Source organism: Bubalus kerabau, chromosome 2, assembly GCF_029407905.1.
Source record: "Bubalus kerabau isolate K-KA32 ecotype Philippines breed swamp buffalo chromosome 2, PCC_UOA_SB_1v2, whole genome shotgun sequence".
In the NCBI taxonomy this organism is placed as follows: domain Eukaryota; kingdom Metazoa; phylum Chordata; class Mammalia; order Artiodactyla; family Bovidae; genus Bubalus; species Bubalus kerabau.
The window spans coordinates 9,915,092-9,931,664 of record NC_073625.1 but is presented as its reverse complement, the minus strand read 5'-3'; the positions used below and the strand labels follow the sequence as shown (position 1 = coordinate 9,931,664).

At 41.9% G+C, this 16,573-nt stretch overlaps 1 protein-coding gene across 1 annotated transcript in view; it reads right to left on the bottom strand.

Moving 5' to 3' along the window:
- Window positions 1-16,573, bottom strand: part of ZMAT4 (zinc finger matrin-type 4) — a 292,877-nt gene that overhangs the window by 125,364 nt on the left and 150,940 nt on the right. The window contains exon 4 of the mRNA XM_055567020.1: window positions 8,698-8,925. Within this exon, the coding sequence (XP_055422995.1) occupies window positions 8,698-8,925 (228 nt within the window). The remainder of the gene's footprint in view (window positions 1-8,697; window positions 8,926-16,573) is intronic.

Sequence of the window (16,573 nt, the reverse complement as noted above, 5' to 3'; positions counted from 1 at the left end):
TAAAAAGACACCTCACTTAACATAGGAATTTTTTAAATCAAAAATTCAGCACTGGGAAATGTTCAGTCATCCATCTGAGACCCACAATCCTGAGAACACCAGAGAAAACTGGGGTTGCTTAACAAGTGTGAGGCCACTCAAGTGCGTGGCCACCACTGAGGACCTTCCATAAGGATACATTGTTCTGGATACTGTAGGTGATGCAAAGAATAATAAGTCCACGACTGGGTTAAAAGTGAGGTAGGAGACAGACGGGCCCTGGACTGGACAACTGGTGATTGTCAAGTGGAGTAAAGCTGAAATTTTATTCTCAGCCAGACACTCCAAGGACAAAGCTAGAGGCAGAAGCTGAGCTCTGCTGAAGTAAAGAGATATGGTGCTCACTCCTGAGGTCAAGGAAAAAGTCCCTGTCTGCACATACACAGAAGGCTTCTTGGGGGTCAAAAAGGGAGGAGGTGCCACCCCATAAGAAGTGTGGGCATGCCCTCACAGGCCTCTGTGGTGGGATCCATCTTAGCAAAAAGTTGCACATGCCTATTGGGGAGGGTCCTAGGCCCTGTCAGGAGTGAAAAGATGAAACAGGATATTAATAATTGGCCAAAGGTACACAAAGATCCGGAAGGACTGTCCCATCTAAGTGATTTAAATCACCTCTTTACTGAGCTCCTCACTCGGAACGCCTGCTCTCCACTCCGGGTGTGTATTTCTGCCTAGCTTCCATCTTAAATAAACTGTTTCTCCGTGTGCTCTCCCATTTGTTATGCTGTGGCTCTAATAATAAACTTGTACCTGTTTTTTACAGTGTTTGCCTCCCTGAAATACTTCCACTTTCAAATGGGGAAAAAGAGCCAGGGCCGCTTTGCTTCTAGCCTCTGGTCCCTGGTGATCTAGCAGCTAGGATTCCTGGTTTTCATCCAGGTTCAAATCCTGGACAGGAAATTAAGATCTCTCCTCGGGACTGCTTACTGCTGTCTCTCCGAGATCACAAGCATCATGGCAGGTAACACCAAATGCCCAGCCCACAGTTTACACTTCAGCAGAAGTTTCTGACGTTATCTGGGTACCCATCCTGGCCAGTTAAGAGTCAGTCGTGGGCAGGATTTGCCTCCACATGGAAGGGACAGCTGTCCACGGCTCTGGAGGACCAGCTGACCACCAAACTTTGTTGAATTCACATCCAATTCCTTTCTCATTTTTTGGCTTTACTGATATCCTCCCTGCCACTGCTTCCTTTTTTCAAGTTGATGCAATTTCTCATTGGATTAAATTAGAAGCTTCCCAATAAAAAATTCCCTGCCTCCCAACCAGCTCCCTTCTAATCCAGCTGCCTTGTTGCTGTCTATAGACGTCTCTTTCAATACCACAAATACAAACATGTCATTTTCATGACAAAGGTCTAAGTTACTCCCGGTAGCCATCAGGGTTCCGTATTCGACTGTCACGGTGATCTGACTTTCTTTGGCCACTTCTCCCATTAAACCTAAATGTGGCCGTAAGCTCCTCTCACTTGGTGCTCCTCACCAGCCCTGAGACAACCACTGTTTTGAATTTTTTTTTTTTTTTCTCACCATAATTTATTTGGGGCTTACCAGGTGGCACTAGAGGTAAAGGACCTGCCTAAAATGCAGGAGATGTAAGAGATCAAAGTTCGATCCCTGGGTTGGGAAGATCTCCTGGAGGAGGATCCCACTCCAGTATTCTTGCCTGGAGAATCCCACGGACAGAGGCGGTTACAGTCCATGAGGTTGCAGAGAGTCAGACACGACTGAAGCAACTTAGCACGCAGCAGGCAAGCTGCAACCACCCCACACATCTCCTCCAGGGGGCGCTGCTGTCCCTGGTTCCCATGCCTCTGTGGGGATTCCATCTTCTGCCTGGAGCGTGGCACTAGGTGGCCTGACCTGCACATCTTTCAGTATCCTTCAAGGCTTACTTGATCCCAGGGTACATTCCCAGGAATGACAGGAGCAGGACCTGTTCTTCGACAGAGGGAAGAGCCTGTGACCCACAGTGGAAGTGAACCAAGCCCTAAAGTATAGAAAGGTGAGACATAGGGTTCTCGCTACTTATCTATTTTATACATAGTATCAATAGTGTACATATGTCAATCACCATCTCCCTATTCATCCCACCAGTCCTTCCCCACTTGATGTCCATGTTTGTTCTCTATGTTGTCCATTTCTGCTTTGCAAATAAGTTCACCTTTACCATTTTTCTAGATCCATTAATGCATTGATATATGGTTTTGTTTTTACCTTTCTGACTTACTTCACTTTGTATGACAATTTCTATATCCATCCACGTCTCTGCAAATGGCACAACTCCGTTCCTTTTTTTTTTTTTTATCACTGAGTATTGTTCCACCACACACACACACACACACATACACACACCACATCTTCTTTGTCCATTCATATGTTGATATTCATCTAGGTCAGAGAAGGCAATGGCACCCCACTCCAGTACTCTTGCTTGGAAAATCCCATGGACGGAGGAGCCTGTTAGGCTGCAATCCACGGGGTCGCTAAGAGTCGGACACAACTGAGCAACTTCACTTTCACTTTTCACTTTCATGCATTGGAGAAGGAAATGGCAACCCACTCCAGTGTTCTTGCCTGGAGAATCCCAGGGATGGGGGAGCCTGGTGGGCTGCCATCTATGGGGTCACACAGAGTCGGACACGACTGAAGTGACTTAGCATAGCATAGCATTCATCTAGGTTGCTTCCATGTCCTAGCTATTGTAAATAATGCTGCAATAAATATTTGGGGTGCATTTTTTTTAATTACAGTTTTCTCAGGGTATATGCCCAGAAGTGGGATGGCTGCATCTTACATTATCTCTATTTTCAGTCCGTTAAGGAGCCTCCATACTATACTCCCTAGTGGCTGCACAATTTACATTCCCACCAACACTGTAGGAGGAGACCCTGAGGGAAGGTGGAACATTTGAACTCACAAGTAAGATGAGCTGCAAACACCTCTGTGCACGTAGAATAAATCACAACTTCTTCCAACAACCTGCTAGGATCTATGCAGTGTGACCTCACCTAAATCCAGTCTCACTTTTTACCCCTCTCCTGTCATTAGCTTCAGGCCCTCTGCCTACCATAGGACCTTTGCACCTGCCAACACCTCTGCTTGAAGGAGCAGGTGCTTCGTGTGGGATCCTTCGCCTCCTTCACAGGTCACAGTTCAACATATCAGCTTCTCTGTGTGGCTGTCACTAACCTTCCCATCTAAAGGAAACTACCTCCCTCCCATTCGTGCTTATCATCAGCTAAACATATTTTGTTTCCTGCTTCTTCTCAAGATAGGAACCTTCTCTTCTCATTCACTGCAGTATTTCCAGTACTTCATGCCTGGTACCTAGCAGGCATTCAATGTTAGTGGAATGAAGTAGGAAAGAAATGAAAAAGTAAAAGAAAAAGTCAAAGAGGAAATACAGAAGTGACAAATAACTAGCTGTCTGTTTCTAAAATCTGGACCTCAAGTCACTGATCAGAAGGTCTGGGTCTATCATCTCACAGGAAGACTGGGTGCCCCTAAAACAGCTGGAAACTCCAGTAATTAATAATTTGGCTCCCAAATCTCTAGAATCCCCAAAGGTATTGGAGTGGCCATGCCCTAAGCGAGAATGGGTGTCAGATGAATAAATGATTGTTGAAAACTCACATGGAGATGCTTAAGCAAGCTGCCCTGTCTCTATCAGTTCCACCCATGACATACATCAAGTCCTGGGCAGAGGACCTCAGAGAAACTATTTTCTGTTGATCTGGTTCTCGTGAGAACAGGCAGAAATCTCTGTTAGATTTGTTTAAAACAAAATCCATGACTTGACGTGTTTTTTGTACATATTAATTCCACCTGTGGGTGAGATGTTTTTCACTCCAAAGTCAACAAGTGTGCAATTTGTCACATGGGTCAGTCATTTGCCTGCATTTTGACTGTGGTGGTTTAATAGTGTCCACGTGTTCTCTCATAACCCTCTCTTCAGGGACAGAGGTGAATTCCCTACCACCACTTGAACAGTCACCGGCATTGACTTCTAGGGCTTCCCTGGTGGCTCAGTGGTAAAGAAACTTCTTGCCAATGCAGGAGACCCAAGAGACATGAGTTCAACCCCTGAGGTTTGGAAGATTCCCCTGGAGAAGGAAATGGCAGCCCATTCCAGTATTCTTGCCTGGGAAATCCCATGGACAGAGGAGCCTGGAGGGCTATACAGACCATGGGATTACAAGAGTCAGACACGACTTAGCGACTAAACCACCACCACCACCATTGACTTCTAGCCTATAGAAAGTAATGGAAGCAAGACCATGTGACCTTGGAGCATCCTAAAAAGAATGGCCTCCACTTGAGGCTCCATGGGAAGCCAGTAATCACAGCATGGGCACCTTCAAAATCGCTGGGAGAGGCCCACGAAGAGAAAAACCGAGGTCTCCTGCATCACACGAGTGAGTCACCTTTTATTTCTTTTTTAATTTGACTTTTGAAACTGACATGTCACTGTCTCCTTGGATACAGTTACATGAGTTTTGACAAACAGACACATACAGCCACGTAGCTGTATCAAGATCCAGAAAGTTCCACGACCCCACAAATGCCCTCTTGCGGTCCCACTGTAGTTGACTCGTTCCCCTCGCCCCCAGGGACCAGCAAGCACTACTCTGCTTTCTGTAATGGAATGAACCACCTTTCAAAGCAGAACCGCAGCCCATGCTGAAATCTCAGCTACACAGGGATGAGAAATCTCAAGTCAGGATCACCCAGTCAAGCCACTCCCAAATCACCCCCTGGAAACTTTCAGAGATAATAAAGGTCTACAATTTTTTAAGCCACTAAGTTTTGAGGTAACTGTCACACAGCAATAGCTGTACTGTTTGCCTTTGGAAACTCTTCAATTTTTTAACCTAGGGTGCTTTTCCTTCTTAGAGAAGCCCCCAAGCCCAACGCCCCCGCCTAGGTACCCTAGGTGACCTGAAGGTGGAGGAAGGTCACTGAATGATATGACCAAGCTCGTCTTGTTTTGTTGTTCAGATGCTCAGTCATGTCCGACTCTGCGACCCCATGGACTGTAGCCTACCAGGCTCCTCAGTCCATGGAATTTTCCAGGGACGAGTACTGGAGTGGGTTGCCATTTCCTTCTCCAGGGGACGTTCCCAACCCAGGGATTGAACCTGGGTCTCCCACATTGCAGGCAAACACTTTACCTTCTGAGCCACCTAGACTTTCCTAATTCAGTACTGTCTGCTTACCAGACATTATTTAAGAAAATGAACAGCCAAGACATAGGCTAAGACAAAATATTCATAATGGGTATATTTGTATTGATAATATATGGACACCTTCCACTTACTACTTAGTAATAAAAACGCAGGCAACCAATTTTTTTTTAATTGGCAAAAGACATGAACAGACAATTCACAAATGTAGATATACAAATGACCAACATTTAAAAATGTTTGACACTATTAGCCTACAAAGAAACACAAATTAAATTCATAGTGACATGCTCTCCTACAGCCACTAGAATGGCTATTATTTGAAAGACAATGTGGTGAGGGTGTGGAATTCATGTACATTGCTTTAGGGTATGCAAAATAATGCAGCTACTTGGAAAGCATGTTGGCAGTTTCTTATACAGTTAAAAATGCACCCAACTTATGACCCAACAATTGTACTCTGAGATATTTAACAACGGAAGAAAAAACATCTGTCAACAACAACAGAAATAATGTTCAGGAAAGCTTTATTCAACATACCACCCGCCCCCCACCCAAAAAAAGAGAGAAGACTGCATAAGCCAAATGCAGGATTTCTGTCTAGAAGAAATCCACTGAGTGATAAACAGCAAGAAGCTACTTGTTTCTATGCAACCAGTGGATCCATTTCAAAGCAATATCAGAAACTCGATCCAGAAACATGCGTACTTTGCGCGGTCATTTATACAAAGTTTTAGAATAAGCAAAACTAAGCTATGGTGAACCAAAGAAGAAAAGTTGCTGGGAATCTGGAATGGGAGGCTAGGGTTGACTGCGAAGGGGTACATGGCAACCATGTCATGATGGAAAAGTTATGGATGTTAATAGGAGTGTGGGTTACACAGGTATTTGCATGGTTAAAATTCAATGAACTATATAACACAGTATCTGCATTTCACCATATATAAAATATATGTCATTTTTTTAAGTTAGACAAAAAAAAATCGTAAGTAATTTCTTGTAAAAATATTCAATCGGGATCCTTTTAGAAATGAAAGTGCTGTGTTTAAAATGCAGAATTTTCGATGATTTATTTAAATCCTGCTTTCTCTATTTATTCATTCATCCAGCAATCATTGAGTACCTACTCTGTATCTTGCACTGTTCTAGGTGTTTCTGAACATATCAGTGGGCAAAACAGACATGGATCCCTGCTTTTAAGTTGCTAACAGTCTATAGGAATAGGGAGAAATCAGGAAAACCAAATTAAATGGGTAAATGTGGTGTCTAAAATCTGAGAAGTGCTAAGAAAGAGAGGAAGCCTGTGACGTTGCCATGTCATCCTCTAGCTGCTTGACAACGTTTTTTTAAAAAGTTATAGATATGCCTGTATTTACTGATTAGCATTTTATCCTTTGTTAATTGATGGATCACACACTAGAAGATGTCCAGAAATAGCAGACAATGTGCATGTGTGTGTGTGTTTTAAAATTTGCTGGGTTATCATCATTGCTTTATTCCCCAAGCTTTTGCAATATTTAATGCCTGAAAGCATATATATCAAGATGTCACCTGGGGTGAGTGGCAAGGTTGGTTTCAAGGACACTGTGTTCAATGCAAATCCCATTTCGAGTGCTACTGAGTCAGAATCACACGGAGTTATCAAGTCCTAGAGCAGCTCTTTTTGTCTTCTGTATAAAAAGACCAACCACTCAAATGTTACAGAATTCAGACACCCAAGTCATTAAGATGTGGTTGTACATAAAAGAGGCAGCCCTGATAATTCAAAACAGACAAGAAGAATGTGCTCTAGGAATCATTCTTCTCCAAATCATAGTATCTGGCACAAAACATAAATAAAGCCCTCTTTTTCTCCTTCGGTGCCTGCCATGAAGGAGTCACTGAGCAGACTTGTTATCTGCCAGGAACAGCGAGTTGTGGAGAGGCCTTCAGCTAAAAAATACTCCTCCTGCAATTTTTAACAAGGCAGAGACTGAGAACACAAGTAATTCCCCAACAGACAGCAACAGGATCAACAATTCAAAAGCATCTGCGACGTGATTATCCAACACGCCGAAATATTAGCTCCATGCTGCTTCTCTTTAGCTACAAGACCTACACAAAATAAAGTGGTTTTGCTCTTTGCTCTTATTTCTTCTTCTTAATCATGTATCTTGGAAAACTCAGTCTCTCATCAGGCTCCATAGATGTCTTAATGGACCTCCGATCTTAAATCTATGCCGTATCACACGATTCCTCCATGATAATGTGTTTGTTTGTCAGTTACCTCTTACGATTTCCTCTCTTTTACCAGAACATGCATGATTCTGCTCACAGGGAATGCCTTCTCATCTGCTAAAATGCCATCCACGTTTTTAGTTCCAACACAAGTCCCTTTCTTTAGTGACGTCTTCCCCAACCAACACAGTTAGAAGTGACCCGTTCCTCCTCTCAGCTCACTCAGAATGATCTTCTATCCCACTTATTCGATCTAGACATGTTCTGGGTTCATCCTCTTAGAGACTCATAGCCCAGAGTGATAAGAATTGTAGGCTCCACGAACCGAACTCAATTTAAACCCAGGTTGCATTCTCAAAAGTGATTTGCAAATTCTGTTATTACAGTTATTAGGATGGATGATCCCCGGGTCAGTCCCTAAAAGAGTATCTAACCCATAAAATATCTGAGATACAGTGGAATACACTTTGTAGAATTATGTTTCTGAGAAAATGCATTTCTACTTCTACAATGCCAACATCAGCTGATCAAAACTGTGTAGGTGATCCAAAACTGCTTGAGTGGTCGCTGATGATCAAATACTCTACTAGGTCCCACAGACTGGTTTCTGGCTTCCTTAGGAATCCATAGGACTGATCCTCATCCTATGACTTACAAGTCTCCACTTCACAGCTTCTGTAAAATCTCACATGGACTTCTAATGCTCTGTGGTTTCCCAGCAACAGAAAATATGTGTCAGGTGGGGGAATGGAAGGAGCCAAGTATTGATTCCACATTGGTCCACAGCACTGTCTTACCTCAACTTCCTAACATGCATGCAAAGGTCTTGGGCTTACTTCAAGCCATGAAATAGAGTCAACGGTTGGCTTTGTTTCAGCTAACTTCATAAAAGCACACAAATTTAAAACGAAGATAATGGCATTTGGCCTTTGTTGCATCTGCTCCCTTACAACTCATGTACAAAAGCATTCCTTTGATAAGGTGCTTAAAGATAAGGCAGAAAGAAAGACTCTGGTTCATGGATGGGCAGCTCTGATCTGAAACACAGTCAATCAAAATCTGACGACCCTAAATACTTTGAAAGAAAGGAGATGGCAAAATGTTTATGTCCATTTCTGTTTCCTTCTATTCCTTTTGGAGAAGCCTAGAATTGTCCTTAGTAAGCAAAGCAATAAGAAGAATCATCCTATTTTGTGAAAACACCACCCTTTCTCAGAAAGCCCAGTTCCACGGCAGAAATTAGAAGTTTCTCTTACCTCTTAGTTCGCCCATATCCAGAGTTGTCCCCAGCTGCTCTAACAAAGCAACTCTTGCCGCATTCTTTTTGTGCTTCTTGCCATCGTAATGCTGCTGGGCCATCAGAGGATTGTTGAACCAGGCTGCACAGAGTCCACAGTATCTGTCTGAATCTCTTCTTTGATAGGGAGACGGAACCGCTGGAGCAGTGTCCACCCTCGGAGGTTTAAGTGAGCTCAGAGGCGTGGCTGGGGAGAAAAAAACCAGAGAGAACCACAAGCTAGGTTAGTGGACTCACAACCCTTCCTGAGTGCATGCCTCCTCGGTAGCTGAAGATGGAAGAGTCTCACATTCATTCTAGAGCTCAAAAATCCAAGAATTTAGGAAAGTGCATGAAAGAGAACAGAAAAGACCTTGACTGAAGAATCTTGAGGACCAAGGTATCATTAACAGCCAAGAAGGCCGAAGCCACTTAAAACCAGTTATTTTATGAGTGTGCTTCATGGATTGAAAGCACCAACATCACCTGTAGTTTATTGAAGATGCAAAATTCAGGCTCAGCCCTGGACCACTGGATGAATATACATTTATGAGAGCTTCAGGTGACTCATGCAAATTAAATTTGGAAAGCACTGAATTAGGATTCAGTGGTCCTCATCCTTGACGGAGCGTTAGGATCACCTGGGAGGGGTTGAACATTTTGCTTTTGAACCTGGGCTACAATTAAAAATTCCTAATTTATTGCGGTCAGAGATTGCAGTCTGTTATGGTTTCATCTGATAGTTCGGGAGACCACTCTTTAGGAGGAAAGAAAGGTTTTGTTTTTGTTTTTAAATGAACTCTTGGAGGTCAAGAAATGATTTATTAACCAAAGCCAAAACTTCAAGTAAACATTGAACAATCAGGACTTGAAAGATTCTGAATGAATGAATTAGACATCTGTGTGCTATAAAAGGATATAACTAATAAATAAGGGATTTGCCAAAGTGATAGAAGCAGATCCATCAGTTGCATAGATTGTACCAATTGACAAAGTCATGCTAATTTTATTGTCAGTTACTTATGTTTATTGTGAGAGGTTATTTTCAACCCAAACCTGCTAAAATTGATGTTGAAAGTACAATATTTTTTTTAGACCAAAAGACAAACACTATAGAGCAGATGTTGCTTATCTAAACTGAAAAGATGGGACTATCACTATTTTGAGATACACAGCCTCAGCTATTAGCACATTCCATTGTGAGCTTACAGTTATTTTGGGTTCAGGGGGAAAAAAAAAGAATCTAACTTGTAAGGGTTTACTAACAGAAAACATAATTAACTTTTTTAATGCATTACAACATTGAGTTGCTTGCATCTTTTCAATAACTATGAGTTGGATTATTGTCCTTCTCAGATGATGGACTTCAGAGATGTCAAAGTTTTGTTTGTTTGTTTGTTTTTCTTTTTAAAAATAGTTATTTATTTGCCTGGACCAGCTCTTAGCTGTAGCATGTAGGATCCAGGTCACCAATCAGGGCTCAAACCCATGCCCCAGCTCTTCCATGCAGAATGTAAAAATAATGCAAATGAACATTTATGCAAAACAGAAATGAATTCACAGACTCAGAAACAAACTTGTGGCTACTAAAGGGGGACTGGAGGGACAAATGGGATTCATACACGCAAATTACTACACATGAAAGAGATAAGCCTCAAGGATTTACTGTACAGCATGGGGAATTATACCCAATATCTTCTAATCATCCAAAATGGAGTATAATCTGCAAAAATGCTGAATCATTATGTTGTACAACTGAAACTGACACAAATTTGTAAGTCAACCATGTCTCAATAAAAGATAAATAATTGATATACAAATAAATACTTGCGAAAGGACATTTTAATTCAGAAAACGTCTGCATGTCACAATACCTAGAGAGCCTTTTTGGACCTACCCAGAGATTTCACCATTAGGGAAGTTTTTAGCTACTCTGGATGAAACCGAGTGGTATTATTTCTATAGGGACTTACGAGAAATAAGACGTCTCTTGAAAGCCTCATTGCCAGACTTAGTAATACATCACCCGGTGATGATAAAACTCCAGCTGGGGCTGTACGGCTCCTGCAGACATGCAGAATCACTCTGCTCTGACTTAGAAATGCTAATAAAAGCTACAAATATGCAGTTGACCTGTAATATGAAAGGACTTCTATCCACTTTTCTGAAGGAAATTGGATCTTTCTTCCGAAGTTTCCAGCATCTTTATCAATTTCTGAGGATTTATGGCCATCTATGGTTTTGGATAGACATGAAAAACGTATCAAATGTTTGCAGTCTGAATGGATGCTGACTCGTGAAGCATAATTTACTTTTCTGTAAACTGGACCCTAAAAAACATTTCAGAATTGATTTTATCAATTGATACCTTACATACCACATTCTGGCAGGAGCGATAGACCATAGAATTTTCATCAAATAAGATAATCTTATCTTGTGCATAAGAAAGTAGTTTAATGTTGCATTTGCATGGGAGCTTCTTCTCTTTAATAATCCTACGATCCTGGTACAGACCCAGAGTTTAATTTTTCTTATGCCTCTATGTGTAACTGTCTTCATCAATGGAAACTAAGTTTACATTCCCTATGTGTGTGTTAGTTGCTCGGGTTGTCTCCGACTCTGCAGAGTCAGAATTGTTATCACACCAGGCTCCTCTGTCCATGGGATTCTCCAAACAAGAATATTGGAATGAGTTGCCATTTCCTACTCCAGGGGATCTTCCCAACCCAGGGACTGAACCTGGGTCTCTCACATTGCAGGCAGATTCTTTACCATCTGAGCCACCAGGGAAGCCCAACAAAGGTAGTAGCTGGGAATGAAAACAGCTTTGACTCAAAATTGGAAATCAAAGTGGAGTTGGACCCCACCACTCCTGAACTGCGTGACCTTCAGCCAATCTCTGATGCCTCTGATCTCCACAAGGTTATCTCTGCATATTTCAGAGACTACAAATAAGGCATCTCATTCTGGAAGTTTTGCATTCAAAAAGGAAGCCATTTTCCTCCGATTCGTTGATCACAGTATCCAAACCCTCAATGTGGCTTTTGGCAGGGTACCAGTGTATCTGTGACTGAGAGGGTTTCCAAGACATGGGGCTTTCAGAGCTAAAATGGGAAAGTGAAGTGAAGTGAAAGTCGCTCAGTTGTGCCCAATCCGTTCTGACCCCATGGACTATACAGTCCATGGAATTCTCCAGGCAAGAATACTGGAGTGGGTAGCCTTTCCCTTCTCCAGGGGATCTTCCCAACCCAGGGATCGAACCCAGGTCTCCCACATTGCAGGAGGATTCTTTACCAGCTGAGCCACAAGGGAAGCCCATAATGGGAAAAGTTCTGAGCAAACGGGGATGAGTTGATCACCCTAGCCTCTGGAATCAGACCGGATTTAGCATCCCACTGGAGAAAAGAATTAAAAGAAAAAGAAGTTCAGAAATAACTGCTCAGGAGACTAGAGCAGGTTTTCTTTCAACCAAGCAGAGAGAATCCATTGATAGTTCTCAAAGGCTTACTCGCTAGATCATTAAGTGGGTGTCCTTTGCCAGAGAAGGCAGTAACACAATCTCCAGGAAATGGTGTAACGGTGTTCTCACTGACCTGTCTGCCTTCCAGTCCAGAGTCACATGAAGACCTTCAACCCCAACACCCATCCACGTGAGGCTTCACTAACATCTCTAAGTTTCAACACTTTTTCTCTCTCTTCCTCTCTTTCTTCTTTTTTCCTCCTTTCCTCCTTTTCTCTCTCCCTCTTTCATTCATTCTCACAAAGAATTTGGGGGCTTTTGAAATAATCCTGTAAATGGATGCATTTAAAAACAGGTGGTTTTCTACTAATTGAAAAAGACACACACACCTCAATGTTCACAGCAGCATTATTTGCAACTGCAAATACACAGAAGCAACCTAAGTGTTCATTGACAGATGGACAGATAAAGAAGATGTGGTACATGTATATACAATGGAGTGTTACTCAGCCATTAAAAGGAATGGAATTTTGTCATTTGGGGCAACATGGATGGACTTCAAGGGCATTATGCTAAGTGAAATAAGTTAGACAGAGAAAGACAAATACTGCATGATATCACTTATATGTAGAATCTAAAAAATACACTAAACTATTGATGATAACAAAAAATAAGCAGACTCACATATACAGAGAAGGAACCAGTGGTTACCGGTAGTGAGGAGGAAGGTATGATGCAGGGCAGGGTGTGAGAGGTACAAATTATTTGATATAAGACAGGCTCAAGGATATATTGTACAATATGGGGGAAATAGCTAATATTCTGAAATAACTAAGTGGAAAGCAACCTTTAAAACTTGTATAAAAATTTAAAAAATAATAATAAAAGTCCATAATACATTCCCCAAAAATGTATGTGCTTAAGAGTTTTTATCCACGATACTAAGTCTTCCAAGTTTTGTGATATTATGCAGTTTATTCTGTCTGCTGTTGTATTGTTTTTTAAATATTTGAGCTGTCCCCAAATCCAGCTTGACCAATGGGGCAGCTTGGCGCTCGGGAGATACATCAGCCAGTGCAGGACTCCTAATTAATAAGCACAAAAGGAGATGGCAGCGATCAGCTCTCCTGACTTGAGACCCAGCACCGTATTTCAATGTCAACTAGTTTCCAGTGATGGCAAGGGTGCTACAGGCCAAATACTAACAGATAAACTAGAGTCAGAACACATTTCCCAGGCTTCAGCATCTGTTCTCAGTAGGGATTATTTGAAAATATGCATGTTCTCTTAAAATAATTTTCCTAATTTCCAGGCCCTATGATAAACTGCCTTTCCTTTCTCTCTCTCTCTCTCTTTTCCTATCCTAAACCAAATTCGTGACAGGAGGAATTCTTCTTCAAGTGTCACTGTTTTTTGCACACGCTGTTGACAGTTCAGTGTGACCAGGTCACTTAGTGCCTGGCTGGAAAGCGGCTGTCCCTACACAGCCGTCCCTACACAGCTTAGCCCAAACAGTCCAGCCCCTTCTGCAGGTAAGTGCCTCAACTCCATGCAAACTGTGCAAAGTTGGGGCTCAAAATGTAGATTCCCTTTGTGCTTCTCACAGAGGACAGCATCCCCTTGTGTAGATAGTAAATGCTTAATAAACATGTGATGAATAAATGAAGAAAAGAACTAGTAAATTTCAGTTAATATCAACTTTCATGTTTTAATAACTGCCTTATGATAGCTAAATTTAAAATCTTTGATAATTTCATTAAACTCACTTTATAGGATTAAAAACAAGTTAGATATTCATAAGTGGAATGAATTAAATAAATTGTGGCTCTCTACACTCTGAAATGACCCAGGTTCAATCCCTGGATCAGGAAGATCCCCTGGAGAAGGAAATGGCAACCCACTCCAGTATCCTTGCCTGGAAAATCTCATGGACAGAGGAGCCTGGTGGGCTGCAGTCCATGGTGTCACAAAGAGTCGGGCACAACTAAGTGACTAAAAGTTACTCACACTCTGAAATACAGCAGTCAAAGCTATGTTTTAGAAAAAATACTTGGTGACCTGGAGAAATGTGCAGGATATAATATAAATGAAAAGACAGAGATTACATGGGGGATGTAAACCAAATTACTTATTAAATTATGCACATAGACATATAAAACTATGAAGACTAGCAGGCTACAAATAAAAATCTTGGGCAATGATTATTTTTAAGTTGTGGATTATGGATGATGTAGTTTATACTCATGGATATATAACCCTTGATGTGGGGAAAATCATTTTTATTTTTCATCTTATATAGAGGCCACATTTCATGCTAACTTGTTTTAGTGCAAAGTCCAGAAAATGGTGCTTAGGGGACTTTTGGTGCCACAATCAGGTCGTAAATTAAATCTCACAAGATGTTTATTGCAGTGATTTATTCATTAATTTATTTTTGAATTGGGGGGGGATGGGTTGGGTGAAAGCTGACTCAGAATATGATGGAAAAGCTCCAGCTTCTCCCACAAAGGTGCTGGGGGACTCCTTTCCCACTACAGCCAGTCCCGAAATGGCTCTCATGATTTAGACAAAATGAAGCATCTCTCTTCCTTCTCATCTGATATGTTAGGAAGTGAATACTGCTATCTGAGGCTGCAAGACAGAATAGAAAAATCCATGTGCTATTTCTTAGATGCCATGAAGAAAATTAAAGAACACTATCAAATATCCCATATTCCAAAGCATGTGCCATTAAACACTTCCTGAGAATAAACAAGGATGAGGGTGACTTACCAGAACCATCATTCCGATTCAGTTTTGTATCAACAGTCTGAGTATAATCAGCCTATTATCGAGAACTGCTTCCTCACCCACACTATATTCATAGATCATCAGTCTTCATTAATATCCTATTCATAGATCATTGATTTTCATTAATATAGGATAATTCCCTCTAGTTCAGTCACTGATTAGGTTCTAAATATCTTAAGTATTCCTGTTTTCTGCAGAATCCTAATCTTTGAAAATAAGCCATTAAATAGAACTTCAGAGGAGATAAAAGCCCTTTTATAACTTTCTCATGTTGCTTGACAAAAGACTCCTAGGGCTGTGATACTCCACATTCTTCTAGGCATTGAGATAAGGAGGACAGAATGTAAGTTTCATGAGGACAGAATCTTTATCTATTTTGTCCGCTGACATATCCCAGGTGCTCAGAACCAGTGCGTGCAGAATGAGGGGGAAAATGTCTTCTCCACTGAGCTATTTATTTAAGAGAAGGAATCACATTTTACTTTAGGACAGGGGTCCCTCACCTCCAGGATCTAATGCCTGGTGGTTTGAGTAGACTTGATGTAATAATAATAGAAATAAAGTGCAAATAAATGTAATGTGCTTGAATCATCCCGAAACCAAGCCATAAGCTGTGTCCATGGAAAAATTCTCTTCCGTTAAGTCACTCCTTGGTGCCCAAAATGGGGCTTCCCAGGTGGCACTACTGGTAAAAGAACCCACCTGCCAATGCAGGAGATGTAAGAGACGTGGGTTCGATCCCTGGGTCGGGAAGATCCTCTGGAGGAGGGCATGGCAACCCACTCTAGTATTCTTGCCTGGAGAATCCCATGGACGGAGGAGTCTGGCGGGTTATGGTCAAGAGGGTCACAAAGAGTCAGACACGATGGAAGCAACTTAGCGCACACACACTTTAGGACTTTGCTAGGATGACATAGCACCCTCTCTGTTCCAGACTGATCTTAAAACGTTCTGCTGCATTGTGGGTACAGTACACTCAAGGCATTCGGTCTTCAAACACTATTCAGTTAAGATGCTTTCTTCCCTCTGAGTTCAGTCTCAGAATCTTTAGTTATGGCCCCCATCCTCAAACTCTGTGCAGAGGTGCCCTGGACAAGGCAGTGAACAAACAGGAGAGCCCATAAGATCTTTTACAATCCTAGAAGGCACAGTGAATCCATCAGACCCCATGGGAACCTCTACCTCCAGGTAAAATCCACAGTTTTCAGCATGAGATGCTACCATCCTTTCCATGCACTCCACATTCCCAGGAAGCTGGACTTCTGGAGGCTTCTGTGTACCTCCAATCCATCCAACCAACCAATGAGGAACAGGGAATACAGTTGACAGCATCCAGTCTAATTCTAAGATTTGAGAAGTCACAGGGTGCCTGACAGGCAAATGCACCCATGAGTCAGTGTAGTTATTTGAGGATAAAGGGCAAAGTTAAGACTTCGTTCAATGTATGTGCATTACTTTTGCACATGGCTGAGAAGTCATTAGGACATAAATACTCATTAAGTTGTTTGGACCCGAAGAGTTATGACATCATCCGGCTGTATTCTTTGCTTATTGCTTGAGCAAGAATTAATGACCGGCTAATTGGACACTGCTTGAAGTGCCTCTC